The sequence below is a fragment of the Pygoscelis adeliae genome, unplaced genomic scaffold (assembly GCF_000699105.1).
Source record: "Pygoscelis adeliae isolate BGI_AS28 unplaced genomic scaffold, ASM69910v1 Scaffold410, whole genome shotgun sequence".
NCBI classification, from domain to species: domain Eukaryota; kingdom Metazoa; phylum Chordata; class Aves; order Sphenisciformes; family Spheniscidae; genus Pygoscelis; species Pygoscelis adeliae.
Window position 1 is genome coordinate 2,204,468 of NW_008823913.1, and position 23,500 is coordinate 2,227,967.

Here is a 23,500-nt window from a genome sequence, read left to right on the forward strand (position 1 = left end):
CGCGGGACCCAGCCCGGCGCGGGCGGCACGCGTGCGGCGCGGCACGTACCAGCTGCGCCTGCCTCACCCTGGCGGGGCGATGGGGAGCTCCGTCCGTGGCGGGATTCTTGCCTCATTCGCTCTGTTGTAACGGCTGAATGGTTTTGGTCCTTTCGCTTCAGCTGCTCGTACTTTAAACTAGAAAAAAAAATAAAAAAACAGCAGAAGCAAGGGCTGGAGGGAGTCAGTGCCTTTTGTCAGACTCCACAGGACCGCTGAAGGTTTTTCCCCCTACACGTATTGCTAGCTAGCTAAAGAAGAGATGCCACTTCTTCCTACAAACGCTGCTTTACATCTTTAAGCAGCACAACTACAGCACTACCCCTTCAAAACTGATTTACTTAAAAAGGATAAATTAAAGTATGTCCATATTTCATGCCATACGTACCAAGCAGTTCACAGAATAAGCCCCAAATCTGACTGTAGTGTTTAGACACAATTCCTAAATAATTATAGAAAACATCTTAAGCAGTTTAGGTGAAGTTACTTCTAAAGGGTTAATGAACATTTGCTGTTCTTATTCACTCCAATACTTTATAATTTGCTTCCCCCCTGAAACGGAGAACTCAAGTAGCTTTTATTGATACACTTAAATTACAGGGTTGCCCCTCTTGTCCTTCATGATCATACTGATTTGAAGTCAACATCACACACAAAATATTATAATACATCAGTGGTTTAATCACCTATAATACAATAGCATTGAACGATGATAAATGCTTTTGTTTGCTTCCATATGGAATTTCAGGACATGAGAATCTCTTTCTGATATTTTGCTTATCTCATGTCTTTGAGACATGAGATACTTTCATAACATACTGTTATGAAAGATAACAGTAATATTTTAATAATATTTTGAAGACCTCTATTAGGCCTTTCATCTTTGTGTTTGACTGGACCAACATATCTAATGGCGGTAGTTTATATGGACATAATGTCGTGGTACTGTATCAACACATAATGATAAGGTTACTGAAATTGGTTTGAATCTTTGGAAGCTGCCCTCAAAAACTGAAAGCAGTTTCTAATTTTTAATTCCTCCTAACAGGCTTCTGCACTCAAGCCATTATTTTAAAGTGGTTTTTAAATTATGACTGCTTTTATTAATTTTAAACCACTTCAGAATGCATATTTAATAAATAGTCATGGTGTGCAAAACAGCCATTTACATCACACTTCAACCTGCAAAGCTGAGGAAAAAAAAATCTGTTAAGTACAGAATTTGAGTTGATGTTGGCATTTGCTGTAAACTAGCTGCGTCACATCACCTCATAAATTGCTAACATCGTGACAGGAGAGGATTGTCCCTTTCAAAGGATATATGAAAATGCAAGTATCACGACTCATTCGTATCCAATTTATGTGACTGTATAACTGAAGTATTGCACTGACAGTATTGCACACTGTAGTAATTAGGTTAAATTTTTTATATGCACATAAACCGCAACATTTCAGTTAGGATCAGGAGAGGCACATCACAGGCTTTTGTGTAGAGTTGGAAGAATTAAAATGCCTGCAGTGCTTTGAAAGTGGAAAAATAACCAGTATGTTAGTTTTTGCATTGTGCATCTGTTTTCAGAGAATCATAATACTATGACTTAAAGCAATGATGCAACAGCTGATTCTCTGAGACACTGACACTACAGGGAAATATACTTCTAACTTTTCATAAAAAAAAGAATAACAATCCAGTAGCAAAACAATGGTTTCATCAAAACAGTGTTAAAACCATGGTTAATTTTTTTAACCCAGAAGGCCTATGTGACCTCTGTGATCTGCTATGTCTGACAAGTTGCAAATTCACCTGAAAATTTTGATAACCTGGACTTCCGACAAAAGACTTGCCAAACATGCACAAAAACTTTATCTTCCATCCAGACTTTTGAAGTAGAAGTGTGCAGGTCCACCTGCATAGTGCAATCAGGATTTACAATAGTATCGTGAACTATCATTATCGGCAGCAAAAAAATCAGTTCCTAGTGACGAGATTTTTCATATGCAAGATATAGGAAGGCTGGACAGAAACAATTGCTGTCAACACAAAATACAGAAAACAAGCCTATAAGGAAAACAACGACGAGCTTCCCAATAAAGTTAACAGGCTGCATTCATCGGAATGAAGATTAGGTGGAGCCAGCGTCTTTTTCATATTCTTAGTTACAATGTCAGTAACTGCAGCACATACTGTGCTGTTCCAGTAGTGAAATCTACTGGAAGACAAATTTTGCTTAGCCCGCATTGCTTTTATTTCAGTAAAATAGGTTGTTCTGCGAGATAGGTATTTTACTTTCTCAAGATGTGAAATACAAAAATTAAATATGGCTTATCTTTCCAAAGACATTTTAAACACTAATCATCATCAAGGCATAAAATAGATGTCAGGTACGAAACAGATTTGCATGTACTTTACAATATGTGTTATTAACCTGATGGAAACACTAATGAAGCTGAGTCGCTAACTACAGCCTACAGTGTGCCAGTTTGCACTCAAAGACCTGGAACTACATTAAAAAAAAAAAAGACTTCCTTAGTAAGGTTATTAAACCATAACTTTTTAATCTAAGTGCTATTCAGGGGACAGTTTGTATACAGTATTCACATTTCAGCCACTGTGGACAGCGAGGGGGAGGCAAGCTGGTTCCAGGCTATATACAGGTTCCTGCAGCTCTGCGAAGCCCAACCTTTGAACACAGCAGCAGGGAAATGCTGCTGTGTAGACCGTTTCCCCGATACCTGATCGTACCGCACCAGAGTGGAAACGGCCAAGCCTTCTGTACTTCCAGGTAGCACTCCAAATACAGCTATGTAAATTGGAAGTCTGAGAAAGCTCTCAATCATGGAAAAAATCAAGTAAAATGCAATTAAAAAATATAACCGTCAAACCAAACTAATTAATGGGAAAATTGTTTTTGTAGGAGTAAGAAGTGGTGCAAATTGTTTAAGATTTACTAAAGTTAGTTGTATTAAGGACACAATTCATACTACATCAGCATCCAACAGGATTCTTTCCGTTGAGTTCAGCGAGATTTCTCTCACACCCCAAGGATGAATCTGAGAATAATTTATGTCGCATGGAGGCATCTAAACTAACAAAGATGACATTTCTAGTTTGGACCTGGTCTGAATACAGTCCACGTCAAACCAAGTGCCCAGCCTCCTAAGGAAACATAACGCAGACTTTATTAAAAACAAAAAAAATCCTCAGAAGGTTCATGACATCTAACTTTAGGCATCTAATTTAGCTTGCCCATAAAATGAGAAGCAGATTCTTAAGCGTTCAGAGAAGCAGTTAAGCCTCCCCATTAATTACGTTAAGAGAATTCAGATTCCTCATGTAGATACCCAAGTTACACACTTAAAGAAGGTGACATCAGCAGGGTTGGGATTTTCTCCAAGTTTTGAGATACATTGTCTCATTTGCCAGAGAATAATAAATCCATTAAAGCTTTAAATGGAGACAGCAGGTGTCATACAGCAAAACGGGCAAGAGCCTTGCCATTGCACATTGCCTAAGGCAGAATTAGAGAGGGGAGAAAAAAAGCAAACTGATACTTGCTTGCAGTGTATATTTTTGTGTCTTACTTCTTGCCGAAATCTGCTCTCCTCAACCTAACCTCTGTCAGTCATCACCTGACAGCCATGGAAAGATGTCAAAGGGACCCCGTGAGCAAGCTCAGATCAGTCCTCTAATGTCAAAAGAGGTGGTTGATTGCTGAGGAAGAGAATCAAAGCAGACACATCCTTTGGCTCAATGGTACCAGGGAATTACTAATCTTGCACTTTGGCATCCATGCAGATTTAAGGCAAACTATACTGTGCTGTCTACGGAAGCACATCTAACTTCTGATTTTTCTGTTGGAGAAACTTCAGCCAATTGGTTACTTCTTTAAGGTTTCAGATTGCTGTTAGCATTTTGTTCAATAAGGCAGGCATCTTTCTAAAGACAGTATTACGTGGGATATGATGACTAAGAGGTCAAGTAAAAAGTAACAACTCCTCCCTGTTATAGCCCACAAGTCATTTTCTGTCCCAGGTTTTCTTCCCACCTGATTTACTCTATCATTATATTCAAACATTTTACATACGGCATGTTCTTGTGATAAATGCATCTGGGCACAACACTGGAGATCTGAATTCCTGCCTGCTATATGCTTTGAGTGACCTTGCCAAGGCACTCTAACAATCAAATCCATTACCACTTTGGTGGAAAATTTACAAGGTGGATGCAGCTACAGTTTAAATATGGCACATGTGCAATGGCAATGTGTAACGGCCAAGCTTTTTCCCTCTCGTCTATCCTGGAATATGCATACTGTTCCATGCAATTCTAACCAGCAGGAGGAGAGCACTCAGCTCCACATTCAATAATCTGCCTTTGACCAACTTGGTTTAATTAACATTTTCTGGTTTGTTTGTTTGTTTTTTTTTTTTTTTAAGATATTCCAAATTTGGATGAAAAAAAGATGCTGCTTTTTAAGTAACTAGGTGACCTTCACATTAGCAACCGGACTGCACATGTCACTCCTAAGCAACATTCTCGGCAATTGCCAATTGGACCTGGGCTGGTGCTGTTGTACAGTGACTGAGGCTGCCCTTGCTTGTTCTTGAAACATAGAACAAACATGTTCCGAGGGCTGAAAATCCTGCATTCTTAAATACACGCAATTTATCTATGGGAATATTAGAGGAAAAAATTAAATAACGTCCACGTGGGACAGAATACCAGTCTTCATACTTTGCTTTCTATAGGCCCTTTCATCCAAGTAGTTCAGAACACTTTTTTAGAATAGATAATATTTATCTGCTATTTGTAAAGATAAACTTAAGCATAAAGGAAAACAAAATCCTCTGAGTCAGCCTCGCGGCTGCTTTCACATCCCACATGTCTACCATACGCTACTGTTCAGTTGTTAAACTAACTCTGCAAGTCAATCTTAGCTACTTTTCAAGAGCTACAGTAGTACTCCGTTGACAACTACTACTTTAGACATTCTGGCTTCTCCTAAACTTCTCCAGCCAGTGACTTCTGTCGAGTGGCAATTTTTCTTGTGAGTCATTATACATCATGATGTTTTAAATTCAAACCTGTGATAACAAAGCATACTTTGTTGTTCCATAGGACTGCTGTGAACTACAGCCAAGAAACTGTTGCTCCAATTCCTTAGCTTGGTCTACTATATATACTGCTGGTGGCACACAGACATGAATCAGGAGCATAATCTTTGGCTGCCAAAAACCCAGGTGTAGCTGCACTTCTATGAGCAACACCAGAAACATATCTGTACCTTTGTTTTCCCCCAACAGAGGCAAAATAAGTTATGCTTCTGAAAGCACAATTGTGCTGGTATAGCTGTTTTCTATGTAACTGCCATTCTGGGATTGCTTTGCCAGTCTAACCACATGCGTATTATACCAAGAGAGTACTCAGACTTGACTGGCACGATATATTGCTAAAGAAAACAGAAAATTTTGCAACTGCCATATTGCAAGGATACCGATACAACACACATCTATCACATGCTACATCTATAAGTAAAGCAGACCAACATAAGCAGATTTATGCAGCAAAACAATTGGTGCCGAGTACTTAATCTCCATGCTATGTGCATTTCAGACAGTTTTGCTTCAGGCTAAACCTATAACCTGTTGGAGTACACTTAGCGCATTCCTAAAGCACACCTACCAGTTCCATTCCATCTGAAAACAGCCTAGTCCCTGCGATATGAGGTTGCCCTGAATTGTGAGCCAAAGCACAGTAAATAGGGACTATCAGAAAAATTATGTAAGGGCACCACTAATCAAACTAAGGTACTAATGTGGACCCATCTGTAATTGAAAGGACAGTTAATTCCTCTCTGAATGCCAGCCATTCAAGTGAGACATGACAAATATGAGATGGATAAATGCATTTGACTAAGACCTTGGCTCTATGGTTATTTCTAGTAGCTATTCACAGCAGAGAGGAAAAAAAAAGCCTAGCTTTCTCATTCACCTTTTTCTTGGAAGAGCACATTCTTTTAATAAGAGGCAAAAGCCTCAATTATTGCATACGAATTATAATGTTGTACCACAAGAAGAGACGCTACTGGCTCCACATATTCCCCAGTTTATTATTTAATCTATCTTAATTAATGTCTGAAAAGTGATGTGGTTTCCTCCACTGAACAGAAGCAATCAATGTGTTTACACAATCCGGTAGGTTCCTGACCAAGACTGGCTCTGTGCCTGTAAGGGCTGGCATGTCCGATGAGATACCCATCGAAAACACTTCTCCGTCACCAGAGGCAAGCTTGTAAGGCACCTTACTGCGTTAGTAGGCACTGTCGTTTCTCAGAGGCCACAGAAAGAACAAGCTCATAAAATAGAGTTTCATATAACCAGCTCAGTTCCAGAACATTTTACTGAGAATATTTAAGCATATAGTGATTATCAAGAATGTGCTGAAGTCCCATTAATTCTGAGCAAGTTAAATGAGGACTAAATATGCTTCTAAGTGCTCACGTAAAGGCCAGCTTATACATTTGTTTAAATTCTTTCTTAAATTACTATTACATAATCATAATTGCAGATGCCAAGCATACAATAGCATCGTTATATTTCATATTAATTTTCATAGATAAAACTGTATTCTGCATAAGTTATTTTCATAACAATTATTTCTATGCTATTCAAAAGAATTTAAAGACATTCAAATCACATACCCATGTAACAGTCATAGCCTCAGCAGAAACTTGATAATCTGTGCGCCGGGTGGTTGTTCTGGTTTGGGGTTTTGGGTTTGTTGGGGTTGTTTGTTTGTTTGGGGGTGGGGGTTTTTTTGATCAACAGAATACAACACTGAATGCCATTTCCAGCTCAAACTCTTCAGGAGAGAGATCAGGGCTTCACATGCATTTTTACAGTGTTTTAGGAAAAATCAAGGTTTTGCCTGTTGAAACAAATATTAAAACTGTAGTATTTGCATTATTAAATAAGCAATGTGATCATTCAAGCTGATATTTAGTGAAAAAGAAAGAATATAAGATAAATCACAGAATGAGATGGCAATGAAATGCATGCTGAAAAATGTGCCATTTTAGCAAAGATATTCAGAATATGGAGGTTATTTTGTTTTACCCACCTGTTAAACCTAATGCCTCCATTGAAGTCACTATCAAGTATTCTTCAGCTTTGCAGTTCTACTTGCTGTTTATTTTACGTTTATGTTATAACCACTTTTAAAAACATACACTCTCTAGCAATACACTACAGAATTCTCTATGTACAGTGACCTTTTTGGCATGGTTGAATACAAGTTATATTAGAACAGATATTCCATTCTGATGATGAATCTGAATTCTCCACCAAATTCTTTGTAAATATATTTTTATATGTGTAAATATATATTTTAGATATAATTTATAAATCTATTATATATTTATATCTCTATATATAAAACAGTAGCTTAATCAGGCCACGCAAAACTTAATGTTTAGAATAAAGGTCTCGACAGAGTGCCAGTAAATGTCTGATGTAGCCTGGACATCTTAAAGCGACACTGTCCATCTTTGTCTACTTGTAAAATAGCCACTCCTTTTTCATTCAAGCTTTTGCAGATAATCTTCAGAACATCTTTCAACGTTACGGATTTTTCTTCATTATATTTGTCCTCTGCTAAATTAAGTATGGCCTTCTCCTCCACTTCATTTCTCCAACTTCTGATCTGTTTTTAGTTTGCATTTTTCTCCATTAATCTTTCTACTACGAAGTCATAAAAATTTAATGTGAATCAGCAGAGAAATGGCTTTTTTCTCATTCATGTTGCGTATGACTTAAATAGATTGTAATTCTTGCCTATCCTACTTAAGATAAAAGTTTACATTAATTATTATTTTTCTCCCTCATCTATGATCCTAAGGTCAGTCCTTATGTCTTCTGTTTTAAAAGATACGGTAAATTTGAGTACTTTAATCTGATACTGCTTTTTCATTCAGTTTCTAAGTTCTTGACAGAGGATGTTCCAGAGATAGTTACTTTATATACTGTCCTGGTTTTGGCTGGGATAGAGTTAATTTCCTTCCTAGTAGCTGGTACAGGGCTGTGTTTTGGATTTAGGATGAGAACAATGTTGACAACACACCGATGTTTTGGTTGTTGCTGAGCAGTGCTTACCCTGGTCAAGGACTTCTCAGCTTCCCATGCTCTACCGACTGAGCAGGCTGGAGGTGCACAAGAAGCTGGGAGGGGGCACAGCCAGGACAGCTGACCCCAACTGGCCAGAGGGACATTCCACACCATGGGACGTCATGCTCAGCACATAAACTGGGGAAAGCTGGCCGGGGGGGCCGCTGCTCGGGGACTGGCTGGGCATCGGTCGGCGGGTGGTGAGCAATTGCACTGTGCATCACTTGCTTTGTCTGTTCTTCTATTATTATTATTATTTTATTTCAATTATTAAACTGTTCTTATCTCAACCCATGAGTTTTCTCACTTTCACTCTTCCAATTCTCTCCCCCATCCCACTGTGGGGCCGGGGGGAGAGTGAGCGAGCGGCTGGCTGGTGCTCCGTTGCCGGCTGAGGTTAAACCATGACATATATTCATTTTACATATTCAACATTTTCTTCACTCTATTCACCTTAACTTACATTTCATAGCATGAGTCACTGATGGATTATGTAACTCTCAGTTTATTCTGCTGCCTTTCCAGGTGATTACAATACAGATTCTATTTTCACCAAGTCAAGACCATTTCCTAAATCCTCAGTAGCTGTCAACAAGACTTCTCTGCAGAAAGTTAATCACATGAAGAACATTAGCAATGTTCTATTACATGAATCTGAATGATATAAAACTAATTCCTAGCAGCTAATACTCCATATAAATGAGGATGCTTGCTAAGCCATAAATGTGCATTATTTAAGTTCGTCAAGCTAAATTTGAAATGTAAGATGCTTTAATTATTGCCTTATTACTGCTTAGTATTTCATCGATTCATTTTGAAATTACTTATTTCCTTATAATATGAAAAGAGTATTCCAAGTCTTATCAATATTTTGCCTTAATATTTAGTTTCGTATATTTCATCTGTAACAATAAATATCAGTTAAGCTTTGAACAGACTGAGGATCTCCAAAGGCCTAATTCATTCTCTGCTCTGTTAAGAGCATATCTAATTAAAGCTGCTGGTAACAGGGAGATGAGACAATTACATCTCCACCGCAACGTCCAGGTATGGCAGAACATTAAGGTAGCCTCAACTTCGTGTAGCAGGAGAGTCTCAGGTCTGCCCAAGATCCAGGCTTTTGGATTCTTGCCCTTCGGTAGCATTTTGTGAGGCTCTGGCTTTTCACTAAGGAAGCATTGGTTTTGCCCTTTCTTTTGCATTATCTGTACTGTACCTCCACTGTGATTATTTCCTTTTTTTTTTTTTTTGGGGGGGGGGTGGAACCTGAGCCCCCTCAAAGTACTTTTAATATGTATTTCTCATTATACTATTTTTCAACGTCCCTGGTAATTAATAACTTCTCTTGCCACAAACATTTGATGCAACCACCTAATTTCAAGACCAGTAATCCAGACCAAATTTATCTTGTTGCATAGACAAGAATTGGCAGTGACAACTTTAGAGGCTCATGAGTTAATAAAGCTTTTCTTTTTGCAGACTTAGGGAATTCCCATAGATTTCATTTGGGTTGCCACCTTAACAATGACAATACCGGTTGCTTGTCTTCTCAAAGTGACTATCAGTTGGAAAAGGTCACTGCTTGTAAAGCTAAGACTAGCTCCGAGATGGCTCCACCGTTGTACAGGCAAGAGTAAACCAGTTCCTCTTCCTTTAAGGGCTTGCTTGACACATTCCAGTATTAAGATCTGAAGGATCCACTCCAGTCTGCAAGGGAGAAAGCAGACTCCAAGAACCCTGCGGTCACGGCAGGAAGAGGGGTGCTCGAGACACTGGTTCAGACATTCAGTGTTGGAGAACCTTTGTGTTTTCTACCTGATCTTGCTGTGCTTGGAGTGGAATCCAGCCAGGGCTAATAACAGGAGGACATTTGCTTTTGGGAGGGGAGGTGGTGGGCGCATACTGGTTGTCAGAAGTTGGAGGGTATTTCGGAGAATAGACTACTGTGACACTTGGTCTGGGAACATTCCAGTCAATACATTCTTTTACTAACCTGAAAAACAAAGCAAAATGCCCCAAACCTGAGTTATTAGCTTTAAAGAAATATTTTCCAACTTCTTACCTGGATAAGACAACTATAACCGTGCAACAGCATAGAATTAAAAAAACCCAACACACACAACGCAACAAAAAACAAACAAAACCCCCAGAAAAAATACAGCACTCTTAAAAAGGAATTAAGTACCTGAAATGGACTTAACTTAAAGCTCTTCCATTTCTAATGCCTCATGAAAGATTTTACTTCATCTTACCACAAAGTTACAGACAAATTAACACATAAACATATGTGCAGAAATGCACAATCTATTAATGTTGACAAAGACTGGTCACCAGATTGACTTTATTCTGATTCTAGTTTTGAACACACATGTAAACAACAATTACGAAACAATTTTCAGAAAAAAAATTGAGTTTTTACAGACATTTTAAAATTTATTCTGCTACCATTTTCACAGAAAAAAGACAGGAAACAAAAATCTCTTGCAAATTTATGACTTTGAAAAGGTGCTATATATAAGCAAACTTAGTAAAATGCCATGCAATAGTTTCCTATATATTTTTCCTTTATAGCCTTTAAAACTGATATTTAAAACCCCCTTTTATGTTTAAAAATACTTTTATAAAAATAAAATACTTCCTTTGTTAACTTTAACTAGTTTACTTTTTTCCAGTGGATTCATTGCAAATACAATTAGCACACAGTAAATTATGTACTTCATGAATACCTGATCATTTCTACGCCAAGCACCATTTCCTGATATCTGCACTGCAGTCCTGATCCTGTTTCCACTGAAGCCAATGGCAAAGCTCTCATGAGCTTCAAAAGAAGTTAAAAAAGCTCACTTTATTAACTATTCTGACATAATAAGAAAATAACATTAGAGGTTTTGGTTCTTTACTGTTTGTTTTATTTTAATTGTCAGAAGAAACAAATCCCGGATTCAGAATTTTCATTCAAGCAAAGCAAAATACACTATCATCTGTTTTTACATCTAAGCCCTGACTTGCTTTTCTTTTGCCTATACATAAAAAATAAGAATAAATTTTCATTATTACAGAACTACTATAAAAACTAAGATTTATAAATGCTTTTAGCAAGAAACAACAAGCAAGCATTTTGCTTGCCATTTAGGTAATATCTTCAAAGATAATGTCTTGTTCAAATATACGCTGGTGATTTTTTTCTTAAGGTACAAGGAGTTTGATGCGCAAGCTCTCAGTAAGAGCAAGCCATCGAAGCGAACTTTTGTTTTTAAATATGCACTTGTCAAATTCAAATTCAAGACATCTATGGCTATTTCTTTGCATCTAAAAATAACTAACATTTTTATTCATACAAATATATAGTTCAAACAGCCATCAAAAATAAAAAAGGCCTAACCATTTCCTACAGCTCAAAAAGACAGTCTGGAAGGCTCCGAGTTTGAAACCACGTACAAGCCAACAAGACTGTATTGATCGTCTTGCAATCAAGGCGGTCAAAAAGTCATTTACACAGCACTGAACGAATAACCAGTGACTAGTCATGCAAGCAGTCCTGGTATCTAGAAGCTATTTAAATATGCAAATACAAAGGAAATATCTGACTAAATGCTGCTTTAGCATCTCCTGGCAATTAGAAGTCTGGGAATGGCCTTTCACAGTACTTCACCTCAATGGCAAGTCCAATTTACTGCTTCCTCCATTACATACAGACACAAACACATACACAAGTGAGAATGCTTGAACACGCAAGCTTGAGTACAGAAGAATAGTTGCACATCTCTAAGTAGCATGAGAAATCTTGCTACAATTAATAATCAAAGGCTTGTAAAAAGAATACATTCAGCATATATATAGAAAAAAGTAGCAGTGATCCATTACTAACTTAATATTCAGCATTCAAAAGAAGTCAAAACAGAACACCAGTAGCAGCAAAATAACAGGGGTTTAAAATATCTTGGTATTAGCTAGAATCTTCTATTACCTACACTGGCACTGAATAATTGAAAAAAGCATGCATTTAAATAGCTTTTTAATTCACAGGTGTTAGAACATATGAAGTGCATCTTAATACCCAACTTTTTCAGCAATATAAAGACTGCAGTAATGTCACCTTAAAACAAATAGCTATTTTTACTAAACATCTATGAACAGTCACTCCAGGTTTTGACATATTATACCAATAAAGAAATGAAGCCAAAATTGGACATGTATAAAACAGCTGATATATGTAAACTTCATATTCAGCTTCTGTTTGCAAACAGACACTTAATTCCTTACCTGCCTGCTGGGGAAGAAAAGAAAAACAACATTGCTGATGAGACTATCAGGAAAAAAAGATGTCACAATCCACATAATTTTATTCCGGTCAAAGATAAGCAAGTCTGCTCCCATGATGTTTTTTAGTTTCTACTGAGTAAAGCTGAACAGAGACTGAACTTAATTTCCTATCTACTCTCAAATCAAGTTTAGGAATAAGACATATTGCTGTACTATCTGTAGGAAAACAAATGTAAAGAATCTCCCCTGCTCTGCCCTCCCCAGGCAGAACATTGCACCATGGCACTGCTGAAAAGTTTAAATGTTACTAACGCAGTTAATACTACAAAGATAACATACATTCATTTAACGCACATTGGCATCAGCTATACAATCTTAAAAGAGTATGTTGAAGGGAAAGCAAAGTGTGGTAAAACCTTCAGGTAGAACAATAAAAGCAGCAAATGTTTCCCCTCCTCTGAACTGAAAATATATTTAAGAGTCTACTTATAACACCTTTTAAAGAAAACAAAACAAAACACCCAGAGAAAAGCAATGACTTCGTCTTGGGCAAAGATGGCCTTGCCCTGGAGGCAGGGTGATATTTAAAAATTTATTTCTGATTATAAGTTGCTACTAATGTAAAAACAGTTTCTTTTGGTTTTATCCAAAGGATTTGTGAGCCTGATAGGGTATGCTACCAGTTTAAAATTTTGCTCTCCTTGCTATTTTTAGCTTGTGGAGGCTGGCACAAAACATTTACTAGAGCTTAATGGCTTGTCTTCTCATTGCTTTTATTACAAACCATTCAAATGGAAAGTTGTTAAGTGTGCAGTTTGAATTCATAGGTGCTTGTTTTCCACTGGTTGACATCTGCATTGATCATGTTGCGCTCTGTGAAAGTAACCCGTCCTTCTGAATCAATGAGAATGACTGTGTTAGTCCTGAAACAACATAAGGGTAGAAGGTTAAGCCTTGTGTCCATTATATAACTTTGCAGGGTCCCATCCCTCATCCCCAAAGGTTTTAGCTCTTTTTCTTCTTGACCACATCATCACCACGCTAGCAGGGCAGAAATCATCCTGGCAAGTTCAAATGGGCATTTTCAGTCCCTTCTTCCGTCACTCCACTGCTCTGATTCCCTGTTGCACTTGCAGCAGCTGACACGCAAAGCTGCTCATTTACAGAGAGTACGATAAAAGGTTAAACTTTGTTTAGTGCCAAGTGTTCCATTCAGAAGTAGCATAAAACCGAGTTTTTCTTCACAGTCTACACATACCCTGATGGGTTATTCATATCAATAGTACCCTTTCATTCTTCCCTTTCAAATCAAATGTCCATTAAGATTTAAACATCCTTAATTATTATCAAAGGACACTGATACATGATCACAGAAAAACTTTTCTCTCTCTAGGAACCTTCCACAGAGGAAATTTGTTTTCATGAAAAGCAGATTCCATTCATGCATCTATGCCCCTGTGTCATGTCTAAGCTGTCATTTCTCTATGGAGATTGCAGTACCCTGCCAGAAAGAGATGACTGACAGAATTAGGACTTCTCCACCATCCTGATGTGGTGGCCTTCCCCAAGTCACTTCACAGTTGTTCACTCATATAGAAAAAAGGGCTTAATTTCCTCAGAAGACTATCATGAGGCCCAACTAACAAGCTCTATTCACTAAGCCATGTTGCTAAGGGAAAGATAAATGTGAGCATACAGTTACAGTAGCAGGGAAGACTTGAAATATAATGTTAATTCACCAGTAAGAGGTCAGTATTTATACTGAGTTATCCCTGTTTTCCTTTGAGGTAGCTAGACTGCAACCTGTGAAGCAAGAGGAGGAAGATGCTTCTTTATCATTTTAGGTCTTCATTATCCCATATTTAAAATATTCTTTGAATATGTTTTATAGAGATACTCAGTTTTTGCAGTGGTTTCTTTCTCAGAACACCAACTTAAAATACTTACAGAAGCAAGGGCTCTCTGCTTATCAATTTACATCTCTACAGTGGAAATGCTATGGCTGACTACGCCAGAGAGACCAATCTGACAATATTGTTGGCAGTCTTTTAGAGTAGGAATTCCCTACCAGCAGCCAACAGGGTTCACCTATAATTTTGTTCCATCGAGGATTAAATGCAAGATGCATTGCATTATTCTATTCTTCTTGCATCTTTGGTAGAACAGTCTGAGCAGAAAGTGAGAATAGCTCAGTAAAAACAGCAGCATCAGTTAGGGAAAAAGTGGAAATACATGTTCTTTGGTAAAGAGTAATAGGTTTTTAATGTATGAAAATGGCAGCTACCTATTACAATGACATGCCTAAAGAAACCTCTAACTTACTTAGCTATGCAGATGAAACTATTCTTGCTCTTGGAAAAGAAATGTGTTCTGCAGTTCCTCAGATACAGAAGACAGTTGTGTTTTTCTGCTAAAAACATGACTTCAAAGCTTTTAATGTTTTGATAAGATCAAAATTAGAGGTGGTCAGATCTGCTACTACACCGGGGACCAGGAGAACTGTATTATCTTGTTTTGGATGAACTGAAGCTATGTCACACTCCCCACCAAAGATGAACCATAATGTGTGCTTAAAACGCTCATCAGTAGCAAATCTAAGACACCAGAATACTGAGTGAGGAAATACTTTACTGAATTACACTTGATCGATATCTGAACAAGTTTAAACCAGTCACTATAGAGTTAAGACTTATAGCAGCATAATTTTGATTTGAGATATGCTTTGATCCAGTACACATCTATTTCTGACTATGAATTTTTTTACCTTGTTCCATAACCTGGGCAACGAACACATACAGCTGCATACTTGTTCAATATAGGACGTATATAATCCTTCCCTTGGTCTTCAATTGCAGGGTCTGGTAATTGACTGAAAAAAGTAGTGAATTAATAAAAAAAATTAATTCTCCAATATTAACACATTCATCCCTCTTGAATCAAGCTGTATTGACTGAGTGGTTGATAAATAACAATCACTTTTCAAAAAGTACAAACGTGTGAATTGTATTCAAAACTGAAGTATGAGGAAAACCAAAGATAAAACAGCTTGTAAGCTCTTTCCCATAGACATTCTTTCCAGGTATTGAACTTTTGTCTCACTTCAAGAAATTTTTTCATATCTTGACAAATTTTTCACTTTCCTTGTTATTCTTTGTCTGTCTGTATTTTAGTTGCAATTAAGACATTAACGATCAAGTAATTTGAGGCACATCACATAAACCAGCATTTTTTCAGTTTGACGCCAGGAGTTATTTTTGTGTCAAAGACAGACCTCTCCGCTTCCTTTGATCTCGTTTGGAATACCTTGAAAATACCTAGGACAAGCCTTAAAATAAAATTTGTGAAGATGCAGCAAGGTAAGCTTGCACCCAAATTTCCTGACATGTATTCCTATCAAAGCTTGAAAGATATTTAGAAACATAATCATAAAGCATATCAAGCTTCATTTATTGTAATTAAATAAGTAGCATCTCTTCTGTGGGATGCTGATAAGGTCAAAGGTTACTGCAGCAACCCTACATCCCTGGCTTTCCATTCACATCACCAGAACATATTCTCAAATGCTAGCCATAAGTGCAGCTTCCTATTTCAATAATTAAAGATTCCAATTTTATTTATCAAAGTCCAATTTAACTACTATAGCATGTTCTTGTGTTTGATTTTTAAGCTTCCTCCATCTTCAAGAAATAATCACATTTCTGCCTCCTAACACAGACCCAGTTGTACCTATAACAATAATAATTCAGCAGCCCATCAGCTGTACAGTGAATGCTGGGGAAGAGGGCAGAACAAAACAGACTGATCAATTCAAGCCCGTTTTCAGAGCTCATCCTGATCTGTAGAGGAGACTGTGCAATTTGTTATACTGAAACTGACCTTTACATCTAACTGGGATCATTTTTCTTTGTTGTTGTGGTGAAGAGGACCCGTGGGTATTTCAGGGAGAAGAATAGGTGCAATTCTAGTATGAATAGAGCAACTAAGCTCTTCTCACTCCTGTATTGGGCACATGGCTGGAGCATACCACGATATAAAAGAGAAGGCACGTAGCAGGGCACTTCAGCCCGTGAGAACTGCCAGCTTCTATCTCATACTCCACCACCAACCATTGTACCTACTTAATTCCTGTTACACACACAAAGTGATCATAAAGATATTTTAAGAAAGTTCAAAGCTAGTGCATATCCATGTGTTCATATTTATTATGAAAAGAAAGATCGTTTCATCTTGAAGTGTGCTTTGGAAAGATTACAGTCTTAGTTTTAAATATTGTCTTTTGTAAGTAAATATTTCCATTTTATAGTCAGATAATTTCAGATGAGATCACACTGAATTACTGAACATTAAGGGAAGATCATTTGGACTGTATTGTATCTTATACCTTTGTATTTTTACTAGTAAAAGGTAAAGTATACCAATTTTTTGAAAAATCACTTGATCTGGTATCAGATGAAAAAACTAACTAAGATGGCTTAGCAGACTTCCCAATTACTACTTATTGCTCAGATGTCTGAGTTCTTAATGTAAACATTTATTTTGAACCACTGAAAAATGCCATAAACATGAATGTTGGCATTAAAATTGACTGATAAAGTTAGAAAACTGCATCTATATACCAGAAACAGCTTTGCTTCAGCACAAATCATCCCCTAGACAGGTAAAAGTCAGGCTAAACATGGAAGTTACTGGACGATGAGCAATGATATGAATTTAGACCACAGCACCTCCTTTACCCCGCTCCATGTCTGGACTTTTAGATGGTATCACTTTCCTTAACTTCTAAACACCTAGCTTATGGGCTGAGGTTCACTGTGTAGCCAGTTGTGAGTGCAGGAACCTTACTTAGATACTCAAACTCACCTCTTGGGAACTTCCTTGACCAGAGGCCTACAGCTGAACTGTGCAAATACTCCCTTATCTCCTTCCCCCATTTAGCCTAAAATAAGTGCACTTTTGAGGAAGGCAGCTGGTTCTACTTTGAAAATAGCTCACCTCTCCACCCTCTGTGTCTACTCTGGGTAGCAATACAGAATAGCTAGCAGCTACTAACACAAACCTGCTCATGTAAACAAGTGCTTACTCCGTGTGCAGTAAGAAACTGAACCTTACCCTACAGCGAGCCTCCACAAAGCTTACAGCAAGCAACCTACACATCCCTTGTCTTGCACTCATTACCCCTTACTAAGAGAAGCGCAATCTTTAAAAGAGTACAGAGAAATCAGTGTACAGTCTATGAGTATTAAGACTGCAGTAATAATGTTTACTGTGTCTGCTGCTTAAAAATCAATATTGTTGAAAGTCAGTCCCTGTGGAAAGAACACTACTTTTGCCCTTCATTACTCAATATAAGTCATTAGTCAATTAATATAAGGTAAAAGTTTCCTTTCTGTCAAAATAGTTTCTACGTGCAATTTTTAAACTGGTCATATCGCGTTTTGAGGAAACTCTGGCTATCATGTTCTTACGGCTCTTGATTATTCATCACTGTAAGAAGCTCCTCCACCAAGTCTTCTTTGGTAAGGTCTTGACTTCTTTTGACCACTTCCGTGAAAAGCTGCTTCCCATATTGAAGTTTCTTCCATGGTGTATCCAACAAAGAATTACTCAATCCATATATTCCTATACATACAAAAAATCAAAGCCCAAACAACTTATTAAGCTCTGGAGCAAAGAAAATGAACTTACGTACTATGCAAAAAATAACTTCATAATTATCTTATCCCGCATTATCTTCTGTCTGAGGGACAGAAGCAAATGCTATCAGCAAATTCATCACGGATCTCTCATGATAATTTGCTTATTCATCCTATTGCCAGCTTTCATTTTGCTTCAAAAATGAAAGCCGGGTCCTGCACTTCGGCCACAACAACCCCATGCAGCGCTACAGGCTTGGGGAAGAGTGGCTGGAAAGCTGCCTGGCGGAAAAGGACCTGGGGGTGCTGGTCGACAGCCGGCTGAACATGAGCCGGCAGTGTGCCCAGGCGGCCAAGAAGGCCAATGGCATCCTGGCCTGTATCAGAAATAGTGTGGCCAGCAGGAGTAGGGAAGTGATCGTGCCCCTGTACTCGGCACTGGTGAGGCCACACCTCGAACACTGTGTTCAGATTTGGGCCCCTCACTACAAGAAGGACATCGAGGTGCTGGAGCGTGTCCAGAGAAGGGCAACGAGGCTGGTGAAGGGTCTGGAGAACAAGTCTGATGAGGAGCGGCTGAGGGAGCTGGGGTTGTTTAGCCTGGAGAAAAGGAGGCTGAGGGGAGACCTCATCGCTCTCTACAACTACCTGAAAGGAGGCTGTAGCGAGGTGGGTGTCGGTCTCTTCTCCCAAGTAACTGGCGAAAGGACGAGAGGAAACGGCCTCAAGTTGGGCCAGGGGAGGTTTAGGTTGGACATGAGGAAAAATTTCTTCACTGAAAGAGTGGTTAAACATTGGAACAGGCTCTCCAGGGAAGTGTCACCATTCCTGGAAGTATTTAAAAGACGGGTAGATGAGGTGCTTAGGGACATGGTTTAGTGGACATGGTGGTGTTGGGTTGATGGTTGGACTCGATCTTGGAGGTCTTTTCCAACCTTAATGATTCTATGAAAAGTCTAAGAGCCATTTCCAAGAATTTATGCTGTAATTGCTACAGTAACTATTTGCCTACTGGCAGCAACATTTTGACCATTAACCTAAACAGGCAAAATAAGCCACTGTCATTAACTCTTATCAACCAGCTACGCTGCTCAGAGCCTTCTGTGTGTCCTTGTCCATTTAGATTGGCCTTTTGGTGATGAATTCTGGAGTATTGTTCTATGTAGCTGGCTAGATTTTAAACATTTTAAATCAATCCACCTGATAAGACAGATAAAAGTGGTGTGTTTTGGGTTTTTTTTTTGTTGTTTTGTTAAGCCTACTCTATCCCTAGAGGAGCATAATCACACTACGCCCTTAGCACTGCTGAGTAAGGAGAGTTAGGGTGAAGTCCATGAACCTTTGAAAATTCCATTCCTCAAGACAGACTTCTGTCCTTCAGTCATAGTTACCTAAGGAGCATCCCACTAATTGCAGTGCAGGTGGGTACACTGACACAGAGAGAAGCTTTTAATGAACTATTGATTCTTTACTGAAGTTTATTAGTAAATACTTAAGTGAATTTAAGGACATTTAATTTTCTTTTTTTTTCTTTTTTAAAGAATGCAAACAAGAAGTTACTGAAGACAATGCTTAAATAGCTAAATTACTAGAGCAATACAGCTACATTCCGACTTCTTTAAAATAACAGAGAGTAATATTCAGACCTTTCTGAAGAAAACCTACCAGGATTTAGGAAAACAGGTTCTGGTTCTCCTTTGTTTCCATAGTAGCAAATTACATCTCCTTTGGTGGTACTGAGAAATATAAATAAGAATTCCTCCTTGAAAAAACATCAGCTTCTGTATTTGATTACGCTCTAATTTCATGCAATCTTTAAACACAGCAAGATATTTCCCCCACTGTTACTACTATGATACCACAGCCCAGAGATTAATTGATGAGTTCTGTTACTCTCCTCCTCTCAAAATACTGTATTAGCTGTACCACTGTCAAATAACACCATTATTTTTAAACATAACCGTAATAAAATTCAGTAAAAACCCAGAACTGCTGCACAGAAAGTAGCCAGGCTTAATGACAAAAATCTGTATGGTTTTGAGTAACTGGAGATTTAGTAACCTGGGGGACAGGGGCACGTTAAAACAAAAGGACAGTCCATCATAGCAGGTAACATTTTCCCATCATCTCTTCTGAATCGCTGCTGCATTCTAAGAGGCTGACTACTGTGGGCCATTTTATCTGGCAGAAGTAAATTTTTAGGCCCACTTATGGCAATGCCGTAGGGCATAGGTAGGTCCTTTAAGTGACAGATAAGCATTTTCATAGGCTGTTTTCAGATGATTGTAGTTACTGTTTGTAAGCTGTCTCTCTAATTGTAGGTACTAGCTTCAGCACTTGCTCTCTCTTGTGCACAGTTTAGCACGGGGGATCTCACATAACGCTCAAAGACAGCTTCCAACATTGCAAATAACTCTCACTTGGCAGAGATGATATCAGCATATCTGAATAGCACAGATTTTTAAGTAGTCATACTGATATTGACAACACAAATACCAAATCAACTGATAAGAAAAAAAAAAAAATCAAGAAAGTCATCAACAAGCCTTGTGTGTCTTGTGGTAAGTGGAGGGTGGGGAATGGATTGCCAATAGATGGTTCACTTTTAACATCCCTCAATCCCGTCAGCTGACATGAAATAGCAATTCCTCAGATTGCTACCAGTTGGTGGGGTTTGGGTTTTTTGTTCATTTGTTTTAATTTGCCAGGACACAGCCATGAGATCATATAATTCTGTATTTCACTCTAGTGATTTACTTGTTCACAGTGGAAGAGAGTATTATTCCAGTTACCAACAAATACATTCTGACTAGTTCAGCTTTTAATTTGTCCCCCAAGCTCTAGCTCCTTAGACAGCTGATAGACTTTTTGAATTAAAAACAAACACGCACAAAACTTGCAATTAAGATTGAATTTGGGTTGAGTAGCATAAAACATAATACAGTAGAGAAGCCATTTCCAGCTCCTCATTTTTTCCTAAGATAAAAAGACATATCTGTGCCTTGATGCAAATAAGAGTATATAGAATGCAATCTCATTAATGATGTACTGGCAGTTTAATTGCTCTGCTTATAGAAGTTAGCATCCGCTACTCAAACCTTAATAACAAGCAAAACAGTCTTGATTTAGCTGTTTACATTCTTAAAAAGCCATTCTGAAAGATGTTCTACAGCATCCTTCGCAAGACAGCCAAATGAAGAGGGAAATATTAACTTATTAATTACACAAGTCAGAAGATGCTAGAGGAAGAATACAAAAAAACACATAAAGCAAAAATAAAACTACCTTTCCTCCTCTGTGCACTACTCTTCCTCCTCCCAAACTGTAAATTTACAATATATCTACTGTTAAAAGAAATGTGGCATTTTCTGAACTTTCCTCTAGTGGCTTAAAAGACATTTATTTTCCTTATCTTTGTTTTTCTTTTCAACATTAAGATCCTCGTTCAAATTTACCTTATGCTGATCTCAAGCCTCCTTACTGACCACCCCAGCTCTCCACAGACAACGGCCCACATCAGAATCGTGACAACTAGCATGGCTTTAGTTTCAGCAGGGCACTGAATATCAATCACTCCTTTCCTGTTCTGGCCCTAATTCTTATACACTGAAGATTTTTACTAGTCTCTGCTAGAGTTCTCATGTGAATGTATTACCTGTGATTCAGTAAAAATGTTCTTACCCATCAATGAAAAAAAAAAGTACATTAGTGAAAAGGCCATTTGTTTGTTTACCCCATTTGGAGTATTTGCATTGGGAATACTTAGATAGTCCATAACAAAGGCAGCTGAAACAAAGTAGAAAGAAGACAAGATATGAATAGAATTTTCTTTGCTTAATTTCTTGAGATGCAAATTTCCGTTCTACTACCACAGATTAACTTGTGTATGTGACCCATTTATGGAATCTGTTAAAAGAATTTTATTTTCTTAAATCAGAGACAAAAGGGGAGTTTAAAGTATTATTTTTAAACACACTAAGGCAGAGAACTATAGCATTTTCAATGAATACAAGAAAGTGCTGCTGAAAAGTACCAGTGGAAGAAAAAAAAAGTTCTGTTAGAAGGGAAGTTCAGGTTGTTGCTATTTCTTGAGACTCCTTCAGGTACAAACAAGTTCCAAATTAAAAGTTACACAGAAAAAAAGGTATAGTTTGTTCATGAGCAGGTAAACACAGCAATCAAAACAGAATAATGTTGACAACACACCGATGGTTTAGTTGTTGCTGAGCAGTGCTTACCCTGGTCAAGGACTTCTCAGCTTCCCATGCTCTACCGACTGGGAAGGCTGGAGGTGCACAAGAAGCTGGGAGGGGACACGGCCAGGACAGCTGACCCCAACTGGCCAGAGGGACATTCCACACCATGGGACATCATGCTCAGCACATAAACTGGGGAAAGCTGGCCGGGGGGGCCGCTGCTCGGGGACTGGCTGGGCATTGGTCTGCAGGTGGTGAGCAATTGCATTGTGCATCACTTGCTTTGTCTGTTCTTATTATTACATTATTATTGTTGTTATTATTTTATTTCAATTATTAAACTGTTCATTCTTATCTCAACCCATGAGTTTTTCCTCACTTCTACTCTTCCAATTCTCTCCCCCATCCCACCGGGGGCAGGGGGGGAAGGAGTGAGCAAGCAGCTGTGTGGTACTCAGTTGCCAACTGAGGTTAAACCACAACAACCAGACACACATTTTCTTTGTTGAATAAGCTTAAGTATTAGAAATAAATTATTGGAAGAGTGTGAAAAATCTCTAATGAAATATTCACCTATGATACTGGTTCAGCAAAGTTTTTTGCCAGTATACTACGCAGAAATATTTGTACAAGAACAATGAGCAAAACGTATATTTCCTGAAACTATTTTTATAGTCACGCCTTATACAATGAGAAGTCTTTGACTCTTTTTCCTATTACTAGCTCCTTCAGTTAGACTACCAAGATATTTTGCTTTTAAGCTAGATGGACGCTAATACAAATTTTCTAAAATTTCAAATATAAGACTCCGATACATTCTTCCCTTAGCTGGATTCTGCCAGGTCTTCAAGGAGACAGGAAAAATCTCAGATAGCCAGAGAAGTTGAGCCATACTTTATTTGGCTGCAAATACTAAGCTACATATCTGAGATGCCTGGGACCTTACAGGAGTAAAAAAGGAACAGAGTTCAAAGGATCAACAGACCTTCTATGAGGAGATCTGGGTGTATGAGTTCAGTTGTTCAAAAACTGAAACCTTTGAAAACAGAAAGATGTTAATAATCTTGGTCAAAGCATGTTATGGCCCTTGCAAAGCCTTACATACACAAAACCTAGACCCAGGCTGAAAACTGAATGGAAGTTACACTTAATGTTCTCAAGTCCTTGTTTATTAATGTTTGGTTAGGACCAGCTGGCCAGTTTAGC

At 38.2% G+C, this 23,500-nt stretch overlaps 1 protein-coding gene across 2 annotated transcripts in view; it reads right to left on the bottom strand.

Moving 5' to 3' along the window:
* Positions 1-10,525: 10,525 nt before the first annotated feature.
* Positions 10,526-23,500, bottom strand: part of TANGO2 (transport and golgi organization 2 homolog (Drosophila)) — a 36,857-nt gene continuing 23,882 nt past the window's right edge. For both annotated transcript variants that reach the window (XM_009318484.1, XM_009318476.1), the window contains 4 exons: positions 19,764-19,834; positions 17,931-18,084; positions 15,230-15,334; positions 10,526-13,388 (listed from right to left, as the gene is read on the bottom strand). In XM_009318484.1, the coding sequence (XP_009316759.1) occupies positions 13,268-13,388; positions 15,230-15,334; positions 17,931-18,084; positions 19,764-19,834 (451 nt within the window). In that variant the 3' untranslated portion in view covers positions 10,526-13,267. The remainder of the gene's footprint in view (positions 13,389-15,229; positions 15,335-17,930; positions 18,085-19,763; positions 19,835-23,500) is intronic.